The 18307-nt window shown below is 40.1% G+C and overlaps 2 protein-coding genes across 2 annotated transcripts; one reads left to right on the top strand and one right to left on the bottom strand.

Annotated features, from left to right (window-relative positions):
• Positions 1-1456: 1456 nt before the first annotated feature.
• LOC148291232 (uncharacterized) lies at positions 1457-3711 on the bottom strand. Its single transcript, XM_088246383.1, has 2 exons — positions 1840-3711; positions 1457-1751 (listed from the first exon to the last, which is right to left on the bottom strand). The coding sequence occupies exon 1, from the start codon at positions 3704-3706 to the stop codon at positions 2240-2242; it is 1467 nt and encodes a 488-aa protein (XP_088102509.1). The 5' UTR covers positions 3707-3711; the 3' UTR covers positions 1457-1751; positions 1840-2239.
• An 11955-nt stretch (positions 3712-15666) lies between these two features.
• LOC148291231 (uncharacterized) lies at positions 15667-17433 on the top strand. The gene is made up of 6 exons (XM_088245721.1): positions 15667-15883; positions 15972-16210; positions 16310-16510; positions 16625-16720; positions 16816-16896; positions 16993-17433. Exons 1-6 carry the CDS (start codon positions 15667-15669, stop codon positions 17431-17433), a joined length of 1275 nt encoding a protein of 424 aa, XP_088101847.1.
• Positions 17434-18307: the final 874 nt, after the last annotated feature.

The raw sequence follows: 18307 nt of genomic DNA, 5'->3' as shown, positions 1-18307 counted from the left end.
TACAAGATTTCTGAATATTTGTTTTTTGTGATTTTTGGGGTATACGATCTTGCAGTATATACAAACATGTTTGATGGTTGGATCGTTGAAACTAGTTTTGTAGAGTTGAAAGAACACTTTTTAGTTTCAAAATATATTTCGCACATTTGTCCTCCTGGTTCTCTCCTAGCTAGAAAACAGGCGTTCCCGCACAAAGAAGGTGGTGACCAATTTACTGAGATTTAAAGTGTAATTATTTGAGGTGCAAATGAAATTTTTTATATTTTTTTTTCTATTATTGGACTAGTTTAGGAGATTTTTCGGAGTTCGAACATGTTTGCGCGACGAATCCAGTCGTCGGAAAGACTTTTACGCGACGAATATATCATTCTCCGTCGCGGAAACACGGTGCTATAATTTCTGGAAATTAATTATAATTTTTATTATTGTGAACTACATTTTGCGACGATGATATTCGTCGCGCAACATATGAATTGCTACGATGATGTTCGTCGCACAACATAATTTTCATAATTTTTATTATTGTGAACTACCATGCACGACGCAATAATCCTCTTCGTCGCGCAAATATGGGCGACCGGTCAGAGAGATGCGACGACCGGTCGTTTTTTTACAGAGTCTACGCGGAAAATTCACTTTTATTTCAAAAAAATTTTGTTATTGCGCGACAACGATATTCGTCCCGCAAATTCATCTTGCGCGACGCTAACCCATCTGTCGTCGCGCAAAAAGGTCATTGAAAATTTTTTTTTGGGTTTTTTTTAAATTAAAAGATTCTCCTGATTATGCAATTTTTTTTTTTTTTTTACAGATTCTCCTGATTATGCAAGTATATATATATATATATATATATATATATATATATATATATATATATATTCAAACAAGCATACTTTGCCAAAATCTTTACACTAACATTATCTCATCACAAATAATTTCACATTACTATGTTTTACATGGCAAGTCACAAATAAATTACATTATTCATCATCTGAACTATAATAATCTTCGTTATCGTCGCTGTGATCACTTGGGGTCTCCCAATCCTCCTCCTCCTCCTCCTCCTCCTCCGCCATAAGTACATCATCATCGTTGTTCGGGGCCGTGGTTGGATCGTATCGCGGAAGAAAACCGAGGTCAATTGTAATTGACTGAATCGGTATTTCTCTTTAAGACACTCCTTCAAGCTGAAAGGGTTCTTGTACGACATTTGTATCTAGAAGTGTTTCTGCATCATGTTCCATGGAAGATTCGAAACGTTGGTCAGCAACGGCGTTGTCAGATGGGTCTTGTTCTAGTATAGCATACACATTCCACCCGCTCCCTGCTTTAGGGTCATCTAGATAGACAATCTGTTTTGCCATGTTTGCCAAAATATAAGGGTCGTCATCATACCAAGTTTTGTTTATGTTCACAGATAGTAACCCATGATCAATTTTAACACTTCCCTGCCTATTTGGGTTCGTATCAAACCATCGACACTTAAACATGATCACTTGGTATCGGTCTTTGTAAAGCAATTGCACGACAGTTGTGAGTTTGCCATAGAAATTAATGTCCGTACTTTCGCCTCCACCCGGAACAAGGACACCGCTGTTTTGCGTACACAACTTGTCATCTCGTGCAGTCCCCAAAAACTTGACGCCGTTAACATGACAACCCGAGAACAATTCAGTCCTAATTGGGCCGAATGCTAAGTTATATAACTCTTCACTGTAAGAGGGGGAATTCTCTGATTTCAACTTATTCACCTAATATTAATTAAAAACATTCACATATTAGTTTCAGAAAATTAAATACTACAATATATATGTCAAATACAAAACACTTATAACTTACATATTCCAAAAACCATTTTGGAAACAATTCACGGTGTTTCTTGGAATACAAATGTGATGGATGTTCTCGCTTCATCATCTCTTCATGCTCCTCTAAGTATGCTATTATCTCATCACAATTGTTCAATACGAACCAATGAGCTACCTCCATGTCATTCCTGGAAAATGACTCTCCTCGTACAGGATCTCCAAAGGGTCGTGCGCTTTGGGCAAAAATAGAAAGTTGCTCATTTCTCACACCGCCGTCATTATTGCGCTGAGGTCGATTGAAAGCTGTGTCTACATCCTTTAAATACATTGCACAGAAAGTAAGCGCCTCATATTGAACCCAAGCCTCTACAATGGATCCTTCGGGCTTCGCTCTGTTGCGTACGGTTTTTTTCAACTCACCAAGAAGCCTGTCAAATTAAAACGAAAATATGCAAATTAGCAAGTAACAAACATGTGATAAACATGCATACAGAAATAATAATGATTATATACCTTTCTACTGGATACATCCAGCGATAGTTGACTGGACCAGCGAGCAATGCCTCTTCTGGCAAGTGAACCATCACGTGAATCATACTCGTGAAGAAAGCCGGAGGGAATATCATCTCAAACTTGCATAAGACTTGGACAATGTCATGACTCAATTGATCAATGTCTGTCTTTCGCAACGTTTTTGCCGTCAATTGGGAAAAAAATCTTGACAACAATATGATTGGCTTGACTACATCTTCCGGCAATAAATGTCGAATCCCCACAGGAAGTAGGCGTTGCATAAACACATGGCAGTCATGGCTCTTCAGTCCAGTAAACTTACCCCCGTCAACATTCACGCAACGGGCGATATTAGAAGAATACCCGTCAGAAAATAGTACAGACGATACAAACTGTAGAAACTCTTTTTTGTCATTCGGTTTCATGGAAAAAAATGCAAGATCCCTTATAACTTTATCACTGGCTCTTTTCAGCCATAAACCTCTTCGTATGCCCATTCTTTCTAAATCAAGACGAGCTTTTATCGTGTCCTTAGTCTTCTCCTTGATATCTAGAATCGTTCCAATCAATGTGTCAAACACATTTTTCTCAACATGCATAACGTCGAGATTGTGCCTCATTTTTAGTTTCGACCAATATGGGAGCTCAAAAAACATAGACTTGTGCGTCCAGTTCATATGTGTAGCAGGTCTGGTCCGACTAACTGTTTTCCCGAACGGAGCAAAATCCAAACGGTTCAGCTGTTCCAAGATCTGATCACCAGACGATTCTCTAGGTCTTGCGCGACGCTCTTTGTTCCCGTCAAACTCTTTATCCTTTTCCCGCCACTCGTGGTCCCATGGCAACCATCTTCGATGTCCAAGATAACACACTTTTCCAGCGTGCCAACCCGAAGTCACATCTTCCTTGCATACAGGGCATGCCATATAACCCTTTGTGCTCCACCCCGACACCATTGCATATGCGGGAAAATCATTCACAGTCCACATAACTGCCGCCCGCAAAGTGAACATCTTCCCGGTGGATTTATCGTACGTGCGCACACCGTTTATCCATAAATCCTTGAGCTCATCAACCAACGGCCTTAAGTACACATCGATTGACCTGCCAGGATCCTCAGTTATCAAAACAGTCATCATCATATACTCTTTTTTCATGCATTTCCAAGGCGGCAAATTATATGGGAATACGAAAATCGGCCAAGTACTGTGGTGTTGGTTTAGAACCCCGTACGGATTGAATCCGTCTGTGGCAAGTCCCAATCTAACATTCCGGGGATCAGCAGCAAACTCGGGGAACGTTCGATCGAACTCTTTCCATGCCTCCCCATCTGCAGGATGCCGCATCACATCGTCGTCTACCCGTTTTTCCTTATGCCATCTCATGTCTGTGGCAGTATGTGTCGACATATACAGTCGCTGCAATCTTGGTTTTAGGGGCAAATAACGCATGACTTTTTGTGGAACCTTAGTCATTCTATTATGAGACGTCTGTTTGAACCTCGACTCATTGCATATAGGGCATGTATCCAACGATTCATATTCTTTGTAGAATAACATGCAATTGTTTTTGCATGCGTGAATTTTTTCATAACCCAATCCAAGACCACTCAACATCTTCTGTGCCGCCCTGTGGTCTTTCGGCAAACAATTGTCCGTTGGAAGCATTTTCTTGAAAACCCCCAAAAAGTAATCAAAACACAGATTCGACATACGATATTTTATTTTTCCCTGCATTAGCTCCACAATCGCCGTCAGAACGGAAAAGCTCTCGCACCCCGGGTATAACTCTTGGTTGGCATTTCTTAACAGGTTTTCATACTTTTCGAACTCTGCACTGTCCATTTCTGTAGGCACGTCATCTTCCCCTTCCTGATTGCTGCTGGTCGATGCAAATGGAAATGCATCATTTATAATATCCCTAACTTGTTCATTAGGATCAACACTGGGTTCAACATTATCTACTCTTGTGGCCCTTGAAGACGAAGCAATGTCTAATTGTTCCCCGTGATGGTTCCAAGTGATGTATGTCTCAATCATTCCATTCCTCACTAAATGAAATCGAACATTTTCAATTGTGTCCCACAACGTGTTGTTACAGCTCCTACAAGGACAACGGATTCTAGTTGCACCCGGGTTGTGTGTCCGTGCAAAGTCAATGAAATCCTCGATTCCATCCAAATATTCGTCTGCGCACCTATTTGGATTCTGTATCCACCTCCTGCTCATCGTTCCTGGCACCACAATCACAATACAACAATCATGTTGTATTCGTACAAAATCTTTCCTTATGCCTCCGGTAAGGGCCTATCCCATTCAGAAATGCATAGTCACGTCACGTAATTTACAGCTACATGAGATTAGATTTCGACGTGGATGAATTTCAGCAGCATCTCGGTACAGTTCTTGAGGTGTACCATAGATATAAAATACCTACGTACCACCCGAAGAACATACCGAGATGACATCGAAATCTCCACAATCGAAACCTAATCCTGTAGCTATAAACTACGTGACACGACTATGCATTTCCAAACTGTCCAAAATATGGGACAATTCAAGAATTAATTGGACCGTAGTCGTGGTTTACCCACCCATGCGCGGTCCAACTAACCTCGAACGGGAACTAAGCTTTACCAAAAAAATAAATATACGAAGTTAATTTCAATTAACTTCGTACATCAACGTACATGCATAATTTAACTACATATTACAAATATAATTTCATAAATCAATATAAATATAATGTAATAATTTTTTTTTAAAAATTAAAAAACGACAAAAATACCTTATCAATCGTTCTCCACCAATCGCTAATCACATATAATATCCCTATAGACAATGAAATTAATATTTTTAGTATAAATTTACATTAATACTTTTAAACTAATGACAAAAGATACATACCCAACGAACTTAGCAGTGGTAGAGGTAGTTCAACTCATACAGGAAATGAAATTGAATAGCTTTTTGGGACTGAAACGTTTCAGAGAGAGGTTGAGAGAAGGAGAGGTAAGCTGCAGATTTTTTTTGCAGTTTGCCTCTGGCATGGCTGAGCTCGATGTAGACGACGTTTTTTGCGAAACGCATATAATTCGTCGCGCAAGAATACATATGGTCGCGCAAAAAAATCCACTTTGCGCGACGATATTTTTCACCGCACAAAGACCCCAAAATCGTGGCCCAAAGTTTGACATTTTTGCGCGACGAATATATTTATCGTCGCACTTTTAGTTTTCGTCGCGCAAAGCTTTTATCGTCGCGCAAACATCAGTAGCCGACAACGATCATATGCGACGTTCATATTTTGTCGCAAATATTTTCGCGCGACGAAATATTTCTCGTCGCAATTAAATTTTTCTGTCGCGCAAAAATGCTCTGCCGACAACGATCATATGCGACGATTATGTGTATTCGTCGCGCAAATGTTCTTCGCTCAAGAGTAAAAATCGTCGCGTAAATAAAGGTGCGCGACGACAAATATAATTGTCGCGCTAATATGTCATGTGCGACGAGAAAAGTCGTCGCGCAAGGGTTTGGCGCCAGAATATTCTTTCGCGGTTTTTCCCCCTTGGTTTATGCGACGATTTTTTGTGTGGTCCCGCTAAATATTTTTGCGCGACGACTATTTGTCGTCGCTATTCTTTGCGCTACGCATATTATTGTCCGTCGCGCAAAAGTGTTTTATGCGACGCATATGTTGTCGTCGCGCAAACTATCGTCGCGCAAATAGTAAAACGTAGTAGTGTGTGCGACGAAAAAATGTGTTCGTCGCGCAAAGATGTGATGTCGGCACGACTTTGCGCGTCGCTGAAGTGGAATTTGCGCGACGAATTAAGCCTTCGTCGCGCAAAGCCGTCTTCTTTAACAGATTCATTTCAGCCATTGCAGAGGCAAACTGAAAAATCAGTTTTGCCTCTGCTTCTACCCCTCTCTCTCTCCGTTCTCTCCATTTTCTCAGCTGCAAATCAGTTCAGGACATATTGAAGAAGGTATTTTATTTGTTTTTTATTTATTTAAAATATCAATTTAATTTCTTTATATATTGTTTTTGTGAAATTATATTTGTTTTCTGTTGTTAAATTATGCACGGCAATGTACGAAGTTAATTGAAATTATCTTCATACATTTTTTATTGTAAAGCTTAGTTCCCGTTCGAGGTTAGTTGGACCGTGCATGGGTGGGTAAACCACGACTACGGTCCAATTAATTCTTGAATTGTCCCATATTTTGGACAGTTTGAAAATGTATAGTCGTGTCACGTAATTTACAGCTACAGGATTAGGTTTCGATTGTGGAGATTTCGGTGTCATCTCGGTACGTTCTTCGGGTGGTACGTAGGTATTTGATATCTATGGTACACCTCAAGAACTGTAGCGAGATGCTGCCGAAATTCATCCACGTCGAAATCTAATCTCATGTAGCTGTAAATTACGTGGCATGACTATGCATTTCCGAATGGGATAGGGCCCTTACCGAAGGCATAAGGTGACGTTATGATTTTCTAAGAATACAACATAATTGTTGTATTGTGATTGTGGTTCCAGGAATTATGAGCAGAAGGTGGATACAGAACCCTAACAGGTGCGCAGACGAATACTTGGATGGAATCGAGGAATTTATTCACTTTGCACGGTCACACAACCCGGGTGCAACTAGAATCAGATGTCCTTGTAGGAGGTGTAACAACATGTTGTGGGATACAATTGAAAATGTTTAATTTCATTTAGTAAGGAATGGAATGATTGAGACATACAGCAGGTGGAACCATCACGGGGAACAATTAGACATTGGTTCGTCTTCAAGGGCCACAAGAGTGGACAATGTTGAACCTATTGTGGAAGTTAATGAACAAGTCATGGATATTATACATGATGCTTTTCCATTTGCATCAACCAGCAGCAATCAGGAAGGGGAAGATGACGTGCCTACACCAATGGATAGTGCAGAGTTTGAACAGTATGAAGAACTGTTAAGAAATGCCAACCAAGAGTTATATCCGGGGTGCGAGAGCTTTTCCGTTCTTACGGCGATTGTGGAGCTAATGCACGGAAAAATAAAGTATCGTATGTCGAACCTGTGTTTCGATTACTTTTTGGGGGTTTTCAAGAGAATGCTTCCGACGGACAATTGTTTGCCGAAAGACCACAGACATGCACAGAAGATGTTGAGTGGTCTTGGATTGGGTTATGAAAAAATCCACGCTTGCAAAAACAATTGCATGTTATTCTAAAAAGAGTATGAAACATTGAATACATGCCCTATATGCAATGAGTCGAGGTTCAAACAGACGTCTCAGAATAGAATGACTAAGGTTCCACAAAAAGTCATGCGTTATTTGCCCCTGAAGCCAAGATTGCAGCGATTGTATATGTCGACGCATACTGCCACAGACATGAGATAGCATAAGGAAAAACGGGTAGACGAAGATGTGATGCGGCATCCTGCAGATGGGGAGGCATGGAAAGAGTTCGATCGAACGTTCCCCGAGTTTGCTGCTGATCCCCGAAATGTTAGGTTGGGACTTGCCACTGACGTATTCAATCCGTACGAGGTTCTAAACCAACACCACAGCACTTGGCCGATTTTCGTATTCCCATATAATTTGCCGCCTTGGAAATGCATGAAAAAAGAGTACATGATGATGACTGTTTTGATAACTGAGGATCCTGGCAGGTCAATCGATGTGTACTTAAGGCCGTTGGTTGATGAGCTCAAGGATTTATGGACAAACGGTGTGCGTATGTACGATAAATCCATTGGGAAGATGTTCACTTTGCGGGCAGCAGTTATGTGGACTGTGAATGATTTTCCCGCATATGCAATGGTGTCGGGGTGGAGCACAAAGGGTTATATGGCATGCCCTGTATGCAAGAAAGATGTAACTTCTGGTTGGCACGCTGGAAAAGTGTGTTACCTTGGGCATCGAAGATGGTTTCCATGGGACCACGAGTGGCGGGAAAAGGATAAAGAGTTCGACGGGAACAAAGAGCGTCGCGCAAGACCTAGAGAATCGTCCGGTGATCAGATCTTGGAACAGCTTAATCGTTTGGATTTTGCCCCGTTTGGGAAAACAGTTAGTCAGACTAGACCTGCTACACATATGAACTGGACGCACAAGTCTATGTTTTTTGAGCTTCCATATTGGTCGAAACTAAAATTGAGGCACAATCTCGACGTTATGCATGTTGAGAAAAATGTGTTTGACACATTGATGGGAACCATTCTAGATATCAAGGAGAAGACAAAGGACACGATAAAAGCTCGTCTTGATTTGGAAAGAATGGGCATACGAAGGGGTTTATGGCTGAAAAGGGGCACTGATAAAGCTATAAGTGTTTGGGCTTAAATTTGGCACGCCCAGTTCAAAAGCGAAGGCCCACATCATTTCTTCTAAAGTCGCCTATTTTGGCCCAAAATTGGCACCCTCAATCCATCAAAAGCGCCCAGCCCGTTAAACGAATAAATAGGCCAAAACAAAGAACTCGACCCAAAACGTCGAAGGCCCAGAAACAGTGGAAATCAGAAAAGAGACTTGGGCCTCGGAAGAACTAGAATTGGGCTCAGAGCAAACTAAACCCAACTGGTCTTTTAAAAACAGTCCCACGTGATCCCTGACTTAGAGAAGTCAACAAAATCGGCTGAAATAAAAGATTGAACAGGGGCAGGTGTAAAAGAAGAACGTCTCTAAAAAAACTCAGTTGCCTGGAGATCAAATCCCGTTTTAATTATTCAAAAGATATTTCCTGTTCCGGAGAAAACACCATTTTCAAGGAATAAGCAGACTCTGCCTCTGTGAAAAAGGGATAAGCGGGAAACAGGGATCAAAAAACTGAGAACTTACTATCTCAAAAGACTCTCAGACTCTCAGAAAGCAGTTGAAATGAAAGAGGGGCATGGCACCCCATCAAAAGAAAACAGAGAAGTAGTCATTTCAGGAACTGATCGTTGAGTGTTTACTTGCCAGAAAATGGATGGAACCCCTGTTTATTTCAATTAAAAATTAAAAAAAGATCTTTTTACTTGCCGCCCACTCTCAAAGAACATTTCTTATATATACAAGAGAGGGTGAACAGAAACAGACACAATCAATCAACACAACCAAAAAACCCAGTCAAAGGACAAACATTCAAATGATCACTTAATCACAAAAACTTCAAACTAAGTCCAGCAGACTTAGAGTCTGAAGCACTTCAATTCCAAAGCTTCTCAACAAGCTTGCAGAATCATCCTTTTTTCTCCCAGCAAAGACAGTTAGAATACTGTTTCGGATTTGAATCTCAGTTCACAAGTCAACAATAACGAGATTTCTCTCGTTACAAATTTGGTTCAGCAAAAGCCAAGACAAGCATAATTTGAGTTTTCTCAAAATGAAAAACTCAACAAATTTATGGAGAGCCCTGACTAAGCAGCACAGGTACCACAGTACGCCTCCAGCTCAAGTCCAGCCACTTATGTCCCTTTCAGACTGGAGAAGTCCCAGTTCTGCCCATCCAAAAGCCTTCTAGGGTTTGAAATGAATTAAAGCTCTACCAAAATCAATCTTTGGTATCGATTTGCAGCCGGAGTCCAGCACTTGAAGTTGTTTAACATCCAGTCCAGTCCAGAACAGAGGCAACTACCCAGCCAGAAATGGAAGTACAGCCCTCTTTTTGTCTTTGTATAGTCAGTTTTCCCTTTTTGAGTCTTGAAAAGGGGAGTTCTGCCTGGAATTAATTCAGTCTGTTATCAGTTATTCTGGCCAGAACTACCGGTTTTATATTGAGGAAAATTATAAAGTCCTTACCAGTCTAAGGCATAGAAAAGAACTTACTTGGGAGATATTCCTCACCCAAATTCACAATCGTTTGTTCAAAGTCAATAGCTTGGGGCGCAAGTTATTTTTACTCTCGAGTCTGTTAGAATTGAAAAAGTTGCTAACAGTGGCACGCTCAACACATAAAGAAAGTTAATTTATTGACCAAACAATGGTCTTTGAATTAATGGGGAACTTTACCCTATTATTACCGGAAACAAACCAAAACGGGTAAACAATAAGAGATCTTGCATTTTTTTTCCATGAAACCGAATGACAGAAAAGAGTTTCTACAGTTTGTATCGTCTGTTAAGTTTCCTGACGGATATGCTTCTAATATCGCACGTTGCGTGAATGTTGACGGGGGTAAATTTACTGGACTCAAGAGCCATGACTGTCATGTGTTTATGCAACGCGTACTTCCTGTGGGGATTTGACACCTATTGCCGGAAGATGTAGTGAAGCCAATCATATTGTTGTCCAGATTTTTTTCCCAACTGATGGCAAAAACGTTGCGAAAGACAGACATTGATCAGTTGCGCCATGACATTGTCCAAGTCTTATGCAAGTTTGAGATGATATTCCCTCCGGCTTTCTTCACGAGTATGATTCATGTGATGGTTCACTTACCAGAAGAGGCATTGCTTGCTGGTCCAGTCAACTATCGCTGGATGTATCCAATAGAAAGGTATATAATCATCATCATTTGTGTAAGCATCATTATCTTATGCTTCCTACTTGCTAATTTGCATGTTTTCATTTTATTTTGGCAGGCTACTCGGAGAGCTGAAAAAAAGCGTACGCAACAGAGCGAAGCCCGAAGGATCAATTGTAGAGGCTTGGGTTCAATATGAGGCGCTTACTTTTTGTGGAATGTATTTAAAAGACGTGGACACGGCTTTCAATCGACCTCAGCGCAATAATGACGGAGGTGTGAGAAATGAGCAACTTTCTGTTTTTGCCCAAAGTGCACGACCCTTTGGAGATCCTGTACGAGGAGAGTCGTTTTCCAGAAATGATATGGAGGTAGCGCAATGGTTCGTATTGAACAATTGTGATGAGATAATGGCATATTTAGATGAGCATGAAGAGATGATGAAGCGAGAACATCCATCGCATTTGTATTCCAAGAAACACCGTGAATTGTTTCCAAAATAGTTTTTGGAATATGTAAGTTATAAGTGTTTTGTAAATGACGTATATATTGTAGTATTTAATTTTCTCAAACTAACATGTGAATGTTTTTGTATAATATTAGGTGAATAAGTTGAAATCAGATAATTCCCCCACTTACAGTGAAGAGTTGTATAACTTGGCATTCGGCCCAATTCGAGCTGAATTATTCTCGGGTTGTCATGTTAATGGCGTCAAGTTTTTAGGGACTGCACGAGATGACAAGTTGTGTACGCAAAACAGCGGTGTCCATGTTCCAGGTGGAGGGGAAAGTACGGACATTAATTTCTATGGCAAACTCACAACTGTCGTGCAATTTCTTTACAAAGACCGATACCAAGTCATCATGTTTAAGTGTCGATGGTTTGATACAAACCCAAATAGGCAGGGAAGTGTTAAAATCGATCAAGGGTTACTATCTGTGAACATGAATAGAACTTGGTATGATGACGACCCATACATTTTGGCAAACATGGCAAAACAAATTGTCTATGTAGATGACCCTAAAGGAAGGAGCGGGTGGAAAGTTGTTCAGCAGATGGATCACAAGAACGTATATGCTATACCAGAACTAGACCCATCTGACGTCGATGTCGCTGACCAACGGTCAGAATCTTGCATGGAAAATGATGCGGAAACGCTTCGTGATACAAATGTTGTTCAGGAACCGTTTCAGCTCGAAGGAGTGTCTTCAAGAGAAATACCAATTCAATCCATTACAATTGACCTCGGTGATCTTCCTAGATACGATGCTGTAGTGGGCCCCAACAACGACGATGATGTATTTATGGATGGGGAGAAGGAGGAGGAGGAGGAGGATAATTGGGAGACTGAAAGTGATGATAGCGAAGACAACGAAGGTTATTATAGTTCGGATGATGAATAATGCAATTTATTTGTGACTTACTATGTTTTAGTATAGGTAATAACTTGTAATGTAATTACGTTAGTGTAAATATATTGGCAACTCTACTTTTGTTGAATATATGTACTTGATATATCTAATTTCCAATTATATATGTATGTGGCAACTCTACTGAGAAGATTAATGTAAAAAGCAATGAACTCAAGTCATTCATACTTTTTTAATTAAATTATTTTACATTTAATTATGGCGTAAATGCAAATTAGTACGGTTAGGAAATGAATCTCGGGTCTGAAAAGTTGCACATCTTCCCAATTTCATCATATACATCTCAAATTGAGAAAGAATCTCAATGCTCATGTACTTGAGTTGTACTAAAAAAAAAGAAAAGTACTTTTGTCTAAAACGACCAGTCGTCATTTTTGCGGGACGGAAATCTTCGTCCGTAACTGTTTTTGACTTTTGGTCCGCGAAGTGTTCTTTGTTTTTCTGTGCTAAATCCAACCGTATAAAGAACTCGAAATTTGAACTTATGGTCAGGAAGTTATAGATTAAAAACTGAACAGAGGTCGGAATTGCAAAAAAGGGCCAAAGAATCTGTAACAAAACGACCGGTCGTCACTGTTAACCGACAGGTCTTATCTTTGCGCGACGAATAATACTCTGGCGTCGCACATGGAAGTTTTGCGGGACGAATAATTTCGTCGCGAAAGTTAACAAATATGCAATAATCTTTGATTAATAGAAAATAATCTTGCGCGACGAAAATATTTACCCGTCGCAATAGGAGGTTATGCAGGACGCCGTGTTTCGTCGCGGCAGTTAACACATATGCTACAAATTTTTGAAATAATAGAAAATAATCTTGCGCGACGAATAAAATTACCCGTCGCGCATAAGACATGTCCAAAAAAATCTCAACTTATTGCGAAATAACAGAAATAACCTTGTGCGACGAAGACTATCGTCGCGCAGTTATCTGGTCGACGAATAATAACACCTCGTCGCAATCCTCGTTTAAAAAATAATCAATATAAATTATTTATTATTTTCTGTTTCACTTTGCGCGACGAATATGTATATTGTGTAACTAATTGTCGCGCAAAGTGTGGTTAAAAAAAACGGGGAAATTAAACTGTAAATATTTTTAAATGAACATCAAATTCCGTTATTATATACGGGGTCAAGGTTTGTAGACGTAAAAAATTATCAAATTTGGAGTTAAATTAACCGTTAAAATTTGATTTTTCATTTGTAACCATCGAAAATTTTGATCCCGTTACATCATGTATGATTGTATATTTTTTCCAAATTTTGGCGTGTACGATATCTGAGTATAAACCAATAACTCTACCGGTTGGATCGTTGAAACTACTTTCCTAGAATGCGTGTGTCATGAAAACACTATATTAAAAAAGAATGACTACATTTTGTATATGTTTGTTAAATAGAACATACGAGTTTGTGGTATCCACTATTGTAAATATTTTTAAATGACGATCCAATTCAATCATTGTATTCATATACAGTAAAGGAGTGCACCCGTAACAAATCATCAAAATCGGAGTTAAAAAAACCGTTAAATTGTGATTTTTAGTTTATAACCGTTGAAAATTTTGATCCCGTAACATCATCTATGAATCTTGCATTTTTTCAATTTTTGGTGTGTACGATCTCTAAGTATAAACAAACAAGGTTGACAGTTGGATCGGTGAAACAAGTATCGTACAATGCGTAGCCCCATTAAAACAATATATTCACTAACATTTTATATTGTTTACTTTTTGTACTTTGCGCGACGAATATTTGTCTGATTCGTCGCGCAATAAACGATAGCGCGACGTAAGGAAATTGCCGTCGCGCAATGTAATTCTCAGGATTTAGTGTTCTGAAAGGGTTTTAGGGTTTAGGGTTTATGTTGTGCGACGAAGTTGTTTATTTCGTCGCGCAAGTTCTCAAATTTTTTGCGGTTCCAATCCCGCGTATTAAAAATTTCTTGCGCGACGCCGTTTATTGTTCCGTCGCGCAAAGTACGAAATTTAACTTTGCGCGACCGATGTTTTATCGTCGCGCAAAGACGCAAACATTTAGGGAAAGAAACGCGCAGTTTTGGTCTGTCTTCAACCTCTCTCACTCTCTCAGTCTCGACATCAAAATCGCAGCCCCGATGCATTTCCGATTCGAACCCTAACTCGCAGCCGCTCTCTCTCCTTTCCCTCTATCTCATCCCTCTCTATCCCTCTCTCCTCCGTCCCCACTCATCCCTCTCAGTCCCTCTCTCCTCGGACCCCTCTCATCCCTCGCATTTCGTGGCTCCTCCGGGCCGCTCTCTCTCCTCCGTCCCCACTCATCCCTCTCAGTCTCCTCCGTCCCCACTTATCCCTCTCAGTCCCTCTCTTCTCCGTCCCCTCGCATCCCTCTCAGTCCCTCTCTCCTCCGTCCCCTGTCAGTCTGTCACCTCCTCCGTCTCCGCTCATCCCTGTTAGACGGCGGCCCCCCACTCTCTGTCTCGCTCGCCACCGCCGAACTGCCGTGCTCTCCGGTCTCCCTCGAAATCCAATTGGTAAATTTCCCAACTCTCGCCGATATATATTTTTTCAATTGTTAAGTTTTATTTCTGAAATTTTCGGATTAAGTTTGGAATTGTTTTGCTGTTTCAATTTGTATATTTATTTTGTAATTGTTTAAATTGATGCTTAGTCTGATGGTTGGTTAGGATTTGTATTGGATTTGTATTGCGGCATCCTAAGTGTTTAAATTGCTGTTTCAATTTTGTTTTTGTATTGGATTTGTATTTTTTATTTCAGATTTGTTTTTGTATTGAAATTGCATTGTGGTGTACGATTTGTGAATTTTTAGGTGTATTCCTGTTAGATTTCAGATTTGATTGGAGCATCTGCTGCTGTTTTTTGTATTTTGATTAATTTTCAGGGGCTTTAAACTATGTGCTACTAACCAAATTTTGTATTTTGCTTTGTATTTTTATCACCATATTGACACCTGTTGCCTCCGCGATGCGTCTGAAGAAGCTTTGCTGTCTTGCTATGGCTATGATCTAACTCTGTTTTTGTGGCTCTCTCTTGGGTGTTTGTTTTGCTAGTTTTTTTAGAGCTTTTTTTCTCGTTGCTCTGGTTCTGTTAGAGCCTGTTTTGCTGCTCTGTCTGTTTGGGTTCCTTCCTTTTCTTTTTGGCGGGTGCCTAATGGAATTATTCAGTTACCAAAAAAAAAAAAAAAACTATTTCAAAATTGGGCAGCAATTTGATTTTTCTTTATTATGTGCTTCTGTTTTTTGTAATATCATACATGTTTCTATTTTCTTTGCTTTAAAAAATGTGCTTCTGTTTTTTGCCATATAAAGAATACATGTTTCTGTTTGTTTTTTAAATATTGAATTTGTTGTTCATTAGGCTTTGAGGTTTTTTTTTTTACAAAATAATAATTTTAGCCAAGGATGTTTTTTTAATTGTAAGACCTTATCAGATGTCACAACTTATCAGACGTCGTAAGACGGTGATGACTTCACCTAGTTCAGCTCCCCCGACTGCGGTGTCAGCTCCCACTGATGTAGCACAGTCGCAGGACATGCCAGTTTCTCCCCACGTCTCCAGGGCGCCGGTGTCATCAGAGTCATCAGTGGCGCAACCAATTAGTGCCAGGCGGCGTCACCGCCCTCCCAGCACGACCGACACCACGTCGCCATCTGCTGCTAGTGCGTCGGGGTCACAACCAGGTAAAGATTTTCCTTCAACTCCAGTTGTTTCAGACCAAGAATGTTAGTAGGATTTGTTATTTAATGTTAATTTTATATTTCTTTGCAGCCAAGAAGAACACCCGAGGACCCTGTCGCCAGTTGACGACGGCCAAAGTCACCCGGGTGAACAACAGTCGTATCAACATCGCATACGACGCGCGACATCGGGTTGCACCAACGGCTGACCAGCACAGCTCGTTGGCCCATGACATTGGATCCGTCGTTCGGACTTATTGCCCGATCAAATGGAAGTCCTGGAGGGTCATGCCTGATCAGGTGCGGATGGAGATGTTAGGACACCTGTCGGTATGTATTCTATACCTTTTAATTGTTTTTCCCTTCAAATTTTATTTTTAATATTTAATGTATGTAATGAATTTATTTTAGACAAACTACAATTTGGAGAACGTCGGCGAAGAGTTGTTGGCCTACATCAACAGACTCTTTGCTGACAGGTACAAGCAGTGGAAGAGCGACCTGCATCACCATTTTCAGGCATATGATGATCCGCAGGTTGCTCTTCAAGAGGGTTGCCCGAAGGAGCTTGAGGGCCGGGAGGATAGTTGGCAGTGGCTCTGCGGTCATTTTCAAGAGGCCGATTATGTGGTATTTTTATATATTAAATTGAAACTTATTACATGTTTCTTACTAATGTGTATTTAATTTTTTATATTTCATTTCACTTTCAACTAATACGTTTTATTTTTTGTATAACTGAAGAAGGCCAAAGCAAATAAGGGCAATAGGCATAGGAATACTCTTCTCCACCATTCAGGTTCCAGGGCCTTCTCTTATAGGATGGAGGCGCGGCGCCAGGTAATAATAAAGTCATTTTTATTTATTTTTTAATATGTCATTAATATTAATTTATTTTTTTCGTACTAACATTTTTTTTTTCTGCTCAATTTAAGGGGGGGTCCAAATTCCCTGAGATTGACGTATTTGGCGACGTTTATGTTCGACCTGGGAATGAGTTGGCGGAGTCCCTTCATGTAAGTAGCCTTTAATTTAAATTATTATGTAAGCGTTCAAGTTTTTATAGTTATTATATGAATGTTTTAATTCATATTTTATGTTATGTTCAACAGACGACGATGATTGAGAGGAGCCAGTTGGTTCTTCAGGAGTCCGCCTCCCAGCTTCCTCCCGATACGCCGCTCGAGTCCGTGGTTCCTCCATCAGATGCAGGGTTTCAAATCCTGACTGAAACCTTGGATCAGAGTCTCGGGAGGCGCCCAAGGACATATTATCGAGGGATGGGGAATGCCAGGCAGCGGCCACCTAGACCCCGTGAATCATCGGAGGGAAATGAAGAGGTGACTGCTTTGAAGATAGAGGTGGCAGACCTCAAGAGTCATTTGTCTCATATTCTACAGTCCCTCGCTCACTCCGGCATTTCAATCCCGCCTTTTACTCCCCCGTCAACCTCCGAGCATGGCAACCACACCTCTCCCCCTGTCAACAATGTCCAAACCTCCGAGCTGCATTTGTCAGACGACAATGTAGATCTTGGAGGGTTGTTTGATTAGATTTTAACATTCTTAATTACATTTTAAATACTTCTATTGTACTAAATACATTATGTTATAACATTTTACATATTTCTCTTTATTACCTTTTCTAATTGCAATTTCATTTCATTATTAAAATTAAGAATAAAAAAAAAATTAAAAAAAACCAAATTTATTTTTTTTACCAAAATAATTAAATTTAATTTTAAATTAATAATAATATATTTATTTTTACGCGACGATAATTTCCTTCGCGCAAATTTTCTTTTTTGAAAATACACAACCGTAAAAATAAATTTTAAAGAATTTATTCTATTTTGTGCGACGAAAGAATTTGTCTCGCTAAGTAAATGCGACAAAAATGTTTCGTCGCGCAAATATTTTAATCACGAATACACTCGTCGCACAATACCTACGCGACGAACGTTAGTCGTCGCGCAGTGTCCTTACAACGACTATGTTTCGTCGCGCAAATATTTTAGACACGTTCATACTCTCGTCCCTCTACTTTAGCGCGACGATTACTGTTCCTCGCGCTATGTTAATGCAACGAACGTACTTTCGTCGCGCAAAACTTTGACCGACGAAAAATCTCATCGTCCTGCGAAATATTGTGCAACGAAGGTTTACCGTCGCGCCTTTTGCGCGACAATTCGAATATTTTCGTCGCGCAAAGTCATTCTTTACGATCTTTGCGCGACGAATCTTCTGTCACATTACTATTTGTGCGACACAAATGTACTTTGCGCGACCAAAACTCCTTCGTCGCGCAAATACAAAAATCTAGTAGTGTATTAGGGACTGATGTATATCAGTGTCTTTTGAAGGGGTCCTCTATTGATATTTTGTCATTGATTATAAACCTCCGTGCCTAATGTTTGCAATGGGTCCC

The sequence above is a fragment of the Prunus avium genome, chromosome 8 (genome assembly GCF_965620075.1).
Source record: "Prunus avium chromosome 8, drPruAviu1.hap1.1, whole genome shotgun sequence".
NCBI lineage: Eukaryota > Viridiplantae > Streptophyta > Magnoliopsida > Rosales > Rosaceae > Prunus > Prunus avium.
The sequence above is the reverse complement of the archived record's forward strand: the minus strand, read 5'-3'. Positions and strand labels throughout refer to the sequence as shown.

Coding starts and splice junctions, on each gene's coding strand:
- LOC148291231 (XM_088245721.1), top strand. CDS start 15,667: ATGACTTCACCTAGTTCAGCTCCCCCGACTGCGGTGTCAGCTCCCACT. Junction 16,721..16,815: donor GGATGGAGGCGCGGCGCCAG/GTAATAATAAAG, acceptor GCTCAATTTAAG/GGGGGGTCCAAATTCCCTGA. Junction 16,897..16,992: donor AGTTGGCGGAGTCCCTTCAT/GTAAGTAGCCTT, acceptor TATGTTCAACAG/ACGACGATGATTGAGAGGAG.
- LOC148291232 (XM_088246383.1), bottom strand. CDS start 3,706: ATGAGATGGCATAAGGAAAAACGGGTAGACGACGATGTGATGCGGCAT.